General features: G+C 66.0%; 5 protein-coding genes across 5 annotated transcripts; 3 read left to right on the forward strand and 2 right to left on the reverse strand.

The window, feature by feature from the left end:
* Positions 1-361: 361 nt before the first annotated feature.
* Positions 362-3120, reverse strand: HSP70G (heat shock protein 70kDa). The gene is made up of 3 exons (XM_003064193.1): positions 3004-3120; positions 2562-2661; positions 362-2358 (listed from the first exon to the last, which is right to left on the reverse strand). Exons 1-3 carry the CDS (start codon positions 3084-3086, stop codon positions 571-573), a joined length of 1971 nt encoding a protein of 656 aa, XP_003064239.1. The 5' UTR covers positions 3087-3120; the 3' UTR covers positions 362-570.
* A 500-nt stretch (positions 3121-3620) lies between these two features.
* On the forward strand, positions 3621-4352 carry MICPUCDRAFT_7426 (uncharacterized protein; the record flags this gene model as incomplete). The annotated part of the gene is made up of 2 exons (XM_003064006.1): positions 3621-3935; positions 4014-4352. Coding segments are annotated over 2 exons (654 nt in total), but the record flags the coding sequence as incomplete, so codon positions are not given.
* A 575-nt stretch (positions 4353-4927) lies between these two features.
* On the reverse strand, positions 4928-5794 carry MICPUCDRAFT_4458 (uncharacterized protein; the record flags this gene model as incomplete). Its single annotated transcript, XM_003064194.1, has 1 exon — positions 4928-5794. A coding segment is annotated over one exon (867 nt), but the record flags the coding sequence as incomplete, so codon positions are not given.
* A 1074-nt stretch (positions 5795-6868) lies between these two features.
* On the forward strand, positions 6869-7441 carry MICPUCDRAFT_23124 (uncharacterized protein; the record flags this gene model as incomplete). The annotated part of the gene is made up of 3 exons (XM_003064007.1): positions 6869-6976; positions 7048-7189; positions 7302-7441. The coding sequence occupies 3 exons, from the start codon at positions 6869-6871 to the stop codon at positions 7439-7441; spliced, it is 390 nt and encodes a 129-aa protein (XP_003064053.1).
* A 278-nt stretch (positions 7442-7719) lies between these two features.
* MICPUCDRAFT_66346 (uncharacterized protein) lies at positions 7720-8801 on the forward strand (the record flags this gene model as incomplete). Its single annotated transcript, XM_003064008.1, has 1 exon — positions 7720-8801. One exon carries the CDS (start codon positions 7720-7722, stop codon positions 8773-8775), a length of 1056 nt encoding a protein of 351 aa, XP_003064054.1. The 3' UTR covers positions 8776-8801.

Consider the following 8801-nt stretch of genomic DNA (forward strand, 5'->3'; position numbering starts at 1 on the left):
ACGACTACCCGTCCCGTCGCGTTCGAGAGCGCGAACTCGCGCGCGTCGAGGCCGCGAGACGAACGCGCGAATCACCTCACGCGCGACGTGCGATCCTCCCTCACGAGCGTCGCGACGCGTCCGTGCCGCGTGTCGCTCGCGTCGCGCGGTCGCTACTGCCGCCTCGGCGCTCCCGCGGCGCGCGGGCGACGACGCGAGATTTCAGTCACGGCAGCTGTCGCGCCGCGGGGGAACGTTCGTTTGAACGGCGATGAATTTTGCACTACTGGTGACTTTTTCAGTCGCCGCGCCGCGGCGGCGCGACGGATGACGATTCGAATCTACGACGAGAGCGCGAGAGAGAAGAGCGAGGCGTGCGTCATTGTTCGTATTATGCGTGCGTAGGGGTCGGCGCGTCGAGGCGCGTGCCCCGCCGCGCCGACGCCCTGCTGTGTTCGATCACAAACGAGATCGTTCGTCGTCTCCTAAAAAAATCAATCGCAAAAACAGTCTCATCACGTGGTAAAAAGCCCCCCTCCTCGCGTCGGAAGCGAAGCGCGTCGCGTCGCGTCGCAAAAGACTGACGACGGATTAATCCACCTCCTCGATCTTCGGACCCGGCGCCGCGCCGCCGCCCTCGGCGCCCTCGGCGCCGGCGCCGAAGTCCGGCATGCCGCCCGCGCCCGGGGGCGCGCCGCCGCCAGCCTGGTACATCTTCGAGATGATCGGGTTGCACAAACCCTCGAGCTCCTTCATCTTGTCCTCGAACTCGTCCACCTCCGCGGTCTGGTTCCCGTCCAACCACGCGATCGTCTCCTCCACCGCGGTCATGATCTTCGTCTTGTCGTCCGGATCGATCTTGCCGCCGACGTTTTCGTCGTTCATCGTGTTCTTCATGTTGTACGCGTAGTTTTCCAAGCCGTTCTTCGCCTCGATCTTCTTCTTGTGCTCCTCGTCCTCAGCCTTGTACTTCTCCGCTTCCTGGACCATGCGCTCGATCTCCTCCTTGCTGAGGCGACCCTTATCGTTCGTGATCGTGATCTTGTTCTTCTGGCCCGTGGACTTGTCCTCCGCGGAGACGTTGAGGATGCCGTTGGCGTCAATGTCGAAGCAGACGTTGATCTGCGGCACGCCGCGCGGCGCCGGGGGGATCCCCTGCAGCTCAAACTTCCCGAGGAGGTTGTTATCCTTCGTCCTCGAGCGCTCGCCCTCGAACACCTGGATGAGCACGCCCGGCTGGTTGTCGGAGTACGTGGAGAACACCTGCTCCTTCTTGGTGGGGATGGTGGTGTTGCGCGGGATGAGCACCGTCATGACGCCGCCGACAGTCTCGAGGCCCATGGATAGCGGGGAGACGTCGAGGAGGAGGAGGTCCTGGACCTTCTCGTTGCCCTCGCCGCTGAGGATCGCGGCCTGGACCGCGGCGCCGTACGCCACCGCCTCGTCCGGGTTGATGGACTTGCACAGCTCCTTGCCGTTGAAGAAATCGCTGAGGAGCGACTGCACCTTGGGGATGCGCGTGGAGCCGCCGACGAGCACGATCTCGTGCACGGAGGACTTGTCCATCTTGGAGTCGCGGAGGCACTTCTCCACGGGCTCCATGCACTTGCGGAAGAGGTCCATGTTGAGCTCCTCGAACCTCGCGCGCGTGATGGAGGTGTAAAAGTCGATGCCCTCGAACATCGAGTCGATCTCGATGGACGTCTGCGCGGTGGAGGACAACGTGCGCTTCGCGCGCTCGCACGCGGTGCGAAGGCGGCGGAGCGCGCGCGCGTTGCCGGTGAGGTCCTTCTTGTGCTTGCGCTTGAACTCCTGCACGAAGTGGTTCATCATGCGCTGGTCGAAGTCCTCGCCGCCGAGGTGCGTGTCGCCCGCCGTCGCCTTGACCTCGAAGATGCCCTCCTCGATGGTGAGGAGCGAGACGTCAAAGGTGCCGCCGCCGAGGTCAAAGATGAGGACGTTCCTCTCCGCGCCGCCGTTGTCGTTCTTCTTGTCGAGGCCGTAAGCGATCGCGGCCGCGGTGGGCTCGTTGATGATGCGCATGCAGTTGATGCCCGCGATGACGGCGGCGTCTTTGGTCGCCTGACGTTGGGAGTCGTTGAAGTAGGCGGGGACCGTGACCACCGCGTTCTTGATCTCCTTGCCGAGGTACGCCTCCGCGATCTCCTTCATCTTGGTGAGGATCATCGACGAGATCTCCTCCGCGGAGAACGTCTTCGTCTCGCCGTGGAACTCAACCTGGACCATGGGCTTCTCCGCCTCGCCCGCGACGAGCGCGAAGGAGAAATCTTTGGCATCCGCTTGCACCTGCGGGTCTGAAAACTTGCGGCCGATGAGGCGCTTCGCGTCGAAGACGGTGTTCTTCGGGTTTTGCGCCGTCTGCGGCGATGGTTATGGAGGGGGAGGAGGATGAAGGCGGGGCGGGGGAGGGCGTCAGCGTCGGGTTCGATGGGGAAGGCGGAGGCGATCGATCGGTCGCTCGAAGAGAGAGGATGGAGAGAAAAAGAAGACGCGCGGTCGCGAAGCAAACGCGAGACGACGAAAAGACGTCATCGTTCGGTGAGTGCGGGGGCGAGACGCGCCTGGTTCTTCGCGGCGTCGCCGATGAGGCGCTCGCTGTCCGTGAACGCGACATAGGACGGCGTCGTCCTGTTGCCCTGGTCGTTCGCGATGATCTCGACGCTGGAGGGAGAGGGAGGGAGGGAGGGAGGCGAGCGGGTCAGTCGTCGGGCCGCGTCGGCGGGAGAAGAACGAAGAAGATGATGTCGCGCGTCGCGTCGCGGACGGAACGCGCGCGATACGCCGCGGCCGCGCGTTTCCGACGCGACCGCGCGCGGAGGATCGACTCAAAGGCGACGATGGAAACGGAATCGGGGATCCGCCGCGGTCGAGTCGCGCCGCGCGCGCGCGATCGCGCGCGCGATCGCGCGCGCGTCGCGCGTGATTCTTGGCGGCGGGATCCGCGCGATCTCGGCGTTTCGGCGGAAAAATCCCGAGCGCGCGCGCGACGGCCGGAGGACGCACCGGTCGTGCTGCCACACGCCGACGCAGGAGTACGTCGTTCCGAGGTCGATCCCGATGGCGGGTCCTTCAACCTTAGCGCTCATGTTGAGTAGCTTGTCGTGCGTTTCTTGTGCGCTGCGCGCTCGAATGTGACGCCCGCGGTGCGGCCGCGCCGCTGACTTGTTTCTTTCGCTGGAGAGCGGGAAAAAACGCCGGTCGAGCTCCCTCTAGGTTTTCGTATGCGCAATTGGTTCGGGGGAGTAGTTTTCGGCGTACTACGTCCCCGAAATTCGAGGACAGAAACGCCTCTCGCGTTTTCGTTCTTCAGTCGTCTTTTTCCTTCTTTTCGGAAGAAGCCTTCGACGCCCTGCGATCGCACGTGCAAACAGTTAGAGTACGTGTACGAGTAGTTTCCCGCGCGTACGAAGCGGGGTTCTTTTTCCCCACCCTGTCGAAAAACCGGTCGGTTCCCGCACAGGTTAAAAGCCGCGGCCCAAGACCGAAGTTTTCGAGGTCGGCTCGGTCGGCTCGCGCGGTCAGGTCGCTCTTCGACGAAAAAGCAACTCGGCGCGGCGTCAGAGTCATCACTCAACCATCCATCCGTCCGTCGCCCCTGCCTCCGCGGGGGCCTCCCACCCATGAAGCTCAAACACCTCGAGTCGCTTCTTCAGGACATCGAGCCGTTCCGCGACCCCAACGTGCACCTGGAGCAGTACCCCACGGGCGCGCATCTCGCCGCGTGCGTCCTCCACGCCGCGGCCGAGCGCGACGACGTCGACGGCCGCGTCGTCGTCGACCTGGGCGTCGGCGGCGGCGTCCTCGGCATCGCGGCGTCGATGATGGGCGCGAAGCGCGTCGTCGGCGTGGACGTGGACCCCGCCGCGATCGAGCTCGCGCGCGAGAACTGCGACGCGTTCGACCCGCCGATCGAGATCGAGCTCAGGTTGGGGAAGGTCCCGCGCGACGTCGACGCGTGGAGCGCGCGCGGACGGCGCGAGGAGGAGGAGGAGGAGGAGGAGGAGGATCTGGAGACCGCGACGCCGTCGTCGTCGGACGCGTCCGATCCGAACCGCGCGCTGCGCGCGGACACGGTCGTGATGAACCCACCGTTCGGGACGCGACGCAAGGGCGCGGACATGGGGTTCCTGCGCGCCGCGCTCGGCGTGACGCGGCGGGGCGGCGCGGTGTACAGCTTGCACAAGTCGTCCACGCGCGCGCACGTGGAGAGACACGCGCTCGTCGTCTTGCGCGCAAAGTCCGCGGAGGTGCTCGCGGAGCTGCGGTACGAGCTCCCGAGGGTGTATTCGCATCACAGGAGAGACGCGGTGGACATCGAGGTGGACCTGTGGCGGTTCGAGCCGCCGGAGGACGGCGTCGTGGGGGGGGGGGCGTGGCGCGACTCGGAGGACGAAGAAGACGACGCGTCGTCCGACGACGACGACGACGACGGCGGCGACGACGATGACGACGATATCGATCCGGCGGGAAGGACGCCCGCGGGAAGAAAAGACGCGCCAATCGAGCTGCGTTACCAGGATAAGGTGTCCTTCGGCGCGAGGGAGTCGGACGTGATGGCGCGGACGCGACGGGAGGACGGGCGGCGGCGCAGCGGCGGCAAGGGCGCGCGCGACGCCGATAAATTTAACACCGGGCGCGGGCGCGGCGGGCGCGGGCGCGGCGGGCGCGGGCGATGACGCGACCCCTCAGTTGTCGTCTCTTCGCAGTGCCGAACAATGTTAGTTGTAGTATTTCGGCAGTATTATAGGGTATTGTTGTAAAAGCCGCGTCGGCTTTGCCGTCGCGGCGGCGGCGCGCGGTGACGCGTAAAAAAACGCGACGTCGCGCGCGCGCGAAAAAATCTCCTTCGTCTTACTCGTAGACGCCCTCCTCCGGTCCAGTCTCCTCTTCCTCGCACCAGGCCGCTCGCTCACGCCGCCTGGATGCGGATGCGATCCATCTGCTTCTCGCTCGGAAGCTTCACCTTGTCCGCGAGTCCCAAAAACTTCAAGACGCAGACGCACCACCACGTCATGTCGATTTGCCACCACTCCAACCCGTGCCTCGCGCTGAACTCAAACGCGTGATGGTTGTTGTGCCACCCCTCCCCGAACGCTAACACGCCGATCCACCAGTTGTTCCGTGACAGATCCCCGGTGTTGAACGTCTGCGAACCCCACACGTGCGCGACGCTATTCACCGCCCACGTGATGTGATACACCCAACACGTCCTCACGCAGAAACCCCACACCAGCCACGGCAACCCGCCGATCGCGTAAAACGCGAGCGCCCACGCGAGGACGTGCCACATGTACGTCTTCTCCATGAACTGATAAAACGGCTGCTCCGCGAGCTCCTTCGCGTTGCTGCGATCGCCGACGCGCTTCAACGTCGCCTCGTTGTCCAGCAGCCACCCGCAGTGCGACCACCAAAACCCTTCGTACGGCGTGTGCGGGTCCTTCGGCGTGTCGCAGTGCTGGTGGTGGTGGCGGTGCGACGACGCCCACTCGAGCGGGTCGCCCTGGACCGCCATCGCGCCGCAGTACGCGAGCGCGTACTCCAGCCACTTGGGCGTCGTGAACGACTTGTGCGACAGCTGGCGGTGGTACGACAGCGTGATGCCTAAGCATCCGGTGATGAAGTACATCACGAGGAAGCAGTTGAACGCGCTCCAGGTGAACGTGAACGGCGCGAGGAGGCAGCCGGCGTGCATGGCGCCGATGAAGGACGCGTACGTGATGTCCGTGGGCATCCACTTGCGAAGGAACGCCTCGCGCTTCGGGGAGTAGAGGACGTCCGACCAGAGGACTTTTTTCACGGGTTTGATGCCTTCCCACGTGCCCTTGGCCGCGGCGGCGGCGGCGGAGTTGACGGACGCCCAGAGCTCGGACGCGTGCGCTTGCCCGTCGTCGACGATGCGTCGCCACACGCCGGCGGTGGATTGCTCCGGCTCCGGCGCGGTGATCGCCGCGCGCGTCGTCGGTGTGACGCGCCGACGCGTGACGTCACACGAGAGTCGCATCAGCGCGCCGCGGTCGCCGCCGAGCGACGGGCGCGCCGATACGCGCGCGCCTGTGCGATGGAGACGACGGACGGGTCGGGGGAGACGCGAAACGCGTGAGTTCGCGGCCGCGGGACGAGCGCGTCGATGGGAAGCGCTCCTCGGTCGCGCGTCGGGAAGCGATAAGAAGAGAATATAAAGACGATGCGGGCGCGAGCGAACGCCGTGGAGCGCCGTCGACGCGGACGCGCGCGCGGACGCGCGCGCGAGGACAGCGCGCGCGTCGCGCCGCGACGACGACGCGCGTCGGGCGACGAACGCGCGCGCGCGATCGGTTCGCGCGGGGTGCGGCGTCGGACGGCGCGCGCGTCGCGCGTCGTCCGAGCGCCGGCGACGGCGGGTTTTCGAGGGCGAGGCGCACCTCCGAGCTTCGCGCTCGTCGTCGTCGTCGTCATCTTCATCCGTCCCCTCCGCGCCGGAGACGGCGCGCCCGCGCGCGCGTGGAGCGCGATGCCGCCGGCGAGCGCCATCGCGGCCATCTTAGATACGTACGCGAGACGAGCGAACGCGCGAGGTGCGACGCAGAAGCTCGCGCGCGCGACGAAGTGCCCAGATGCGGTCGCGCCGTCGCGGCGTGTTGGCAGCACGGCTGCCGAGGAGAAAAGCGACGGGAGAGAGCGGACGGACAGCGAGCCACGATTAACTGCAGACGAGCGGCCGGTGATTGGCCGAGACGAGAGATTTCAAATCCGCACAGGCAAAGACTCAGAGCGTGGCGCACGTCGTACGTACTACGCTTTTCGGACGCGGAATTTCGGCACCGAAGGAGCAAAAAATTTCTGCGCGTCGTCGGTCCGCGGCGCGCGGGGACCCCCCCGCGGCGCCGAGATGGCGGAGTGGACCGCGTCCGTCGCGGCGTTGTCCATCTCGCTGTTCATCATCGCCGGGTTCTTAGAGGTCGGCGGCGGGTGGCTCGTGTGGCAGGCCGTGCGAGAGGTGCGTCCGCGTTTCGCTTCTCATCACGGAATCAATCAGTCGTTCTCATCAAATCGCTCGCGCCCTCGCAGGGGAAACCGTGGTACTGGGCCGCGGTGGGGTGCTGGATGCTCGTCGTGTACGGGTTCATCCCGACGCTGCAGCCGATAGACGACTTCGGGCGGCTGTACGCGGTCTACGGAGGGTTCTTCATCGTCCTCAGCTACGTGTGGGGTGCGCGCGCGTCGACCTTCTTTCTGTCGTCATCTCCGACGGCTTCGCTTTCTCTCTCCGCTCGCGTTCGCGAGTTCGCGCTCGGGTCCTGACCGTCCGTCTCGTCGCTCAGGGTACGCGCTGGACGGGTTCAAGCCGGACGTTGGGGACTACGTCGGCGGGAGCATCGCGCTCGCGGGGGTGATGCTCGCGCTGTTGTGGCCGCGAGACGGCGGCGGGCTCGAGCCGGACGCGGACAGCAACTTCGTCTGAATGAGGTGCGTTCTATACACTGGTTCCCATACGACCGCATTCGCGTGGTGAACGCCGTTTCTTAAGGACTTTTGCCGGCGTCTCTCTGCGCCCACCCCACGGTTTCAATCCCCGTCCTCGACGCCTTTCAACGCCAACTGACGCCTTTCAACTCCACCCCGACGTTCGCTTGTATAGAACGGCCCTGAATGATTTGATTAGCTCTGCTTTTAACAAACACCGCGTAGCTTCTTCTCGTCGTCGTTCCGTTCGTTCGTCGCGTCCGTTCGCGTCGCTGGATGGAATATGAACCGCCGCTGCGCTCACGCCGCCTCCGTCGCGGTCTGTTGCGGGACGTCCTTACCCCACATCTCCTTGTACCGGTCCTGCGCGCTTCGAATCGCGGCTTTCGCATCCGCGAGACCGGCGCGCAAGGCTTCGCCGTCGGGCTCGATCGCGAGGCCGGCGAGGTACGCTTTCACCGCCTCGCCGCCCTGCCCCAAACCGGTCAGCGCCGCGCCCTTGCGTCCGTACCCTTTCCCCCACTTCGGCGCCATCTTCACGCACCGGTTCGCGTCCGCGAGCGCCTCCTCGTACTTCCCGCACCCGCTGTACGCCGCCGACCGGTTGCTGAACAGGACGTGGTTGGTCTTATCGAACCGAATCGCCATCGTGAACTGCTTCGCGGCCTTGGCGTAATCCCCGGACGCGAACGCGGCGTTGCCCTTCTCCTTCGCCTCGACCGCCATCTTCGCGAACTTCGCGTTGTTCGTCTCTCCGTCGTCGCTGCTACTGCTGCTGCCGTCGTCGGCGTCGCGAGTGGGCGTCTCCCGCGGCGACGGGGACGCGGGCGCGACAACCTCCGGCGGCGGCGACTCCGCCGGCGCCTGCGCCTGCGCCTGCGCCTGCGCCTGCGCCGCCTTCAGCAGGCTCGGCATCGGCAACCACTTCCCGTCCTCCGTCTCCGGGACTACGCGCGCGGGCAGCGTCCCCAAGTACTCCTTCACCGCGTTCACGACCTCGGACTTCTCCGCGAAGGACCGATACTTTTCAATCCCGGTGAGCTGCAGCGTCGCGCGCATCAGCTTCATCGGCGCCTCGCTCGCGAGGTTTTCCGCGCCAAACCCGAGCAAGGCGCCGACGCGCGAGTGCAGATCGATCGCCGCGGCGATCGCGTCGCCGCCGCCCTCGCGCCGCGCGAGCGCGACGTCTCTCGGGGTCTCCTCGAGGCCGTTCTTCGCCGACGCGTCCGCGCCGCCGTCGACGAGCAACGTCTCTATCACCTCGAGACGGCCGGCGCCCGCGGCGGAGTGCAGCGGCGTGCTGTCCGCGTTGTTCCTGACGTCGGGGTTTAAGCCTCTGCGCAACAGCCAGCGGACGA

The sequence above is a fragment of the Micromonas pusilla genome (assembly GCF_000151265.4).
Source record: "Micromonas pusilla CCMP1545 genomic scaffold MICPUCscaffold_16, whole genome shotgun sequence".
Lineage (NCBI taxonomy): Eukaryota > Viridiplantae > Chlorophyta > Mamiellophyceae > Mamiellales > Mamiellaceae > Micromonas > Micromonas pusilla.

What these genes read in the sequence shown, in the direction of transcription:
- HSP70G (XM_003064193.1), bottom strand. Translation starts at nt 3,086, where the DNA reads ATGAGCGCTAAGGTTGAAGGACCCGCCATCGGGATCGACCTCGGAACG. An exon ending in GGCGTGTGGCAGCACGACCG is followed by an intron (nt 2,662 to 3,003) that starts GTGCGTCCTCCG and finishes CTCTCCCTCCAG; the next exon opens with CGTCGAGATCATCGCGAACG. An exon ending in GCGACGCCGCGAAGAACCAG is followed by an intron (nt 2,359 to 2,561) that starts GCGCGTCTCGCC and finishes CCATCGCCGCAG; the next exon opens with ACGGCGCAAAACCCGAAGAA.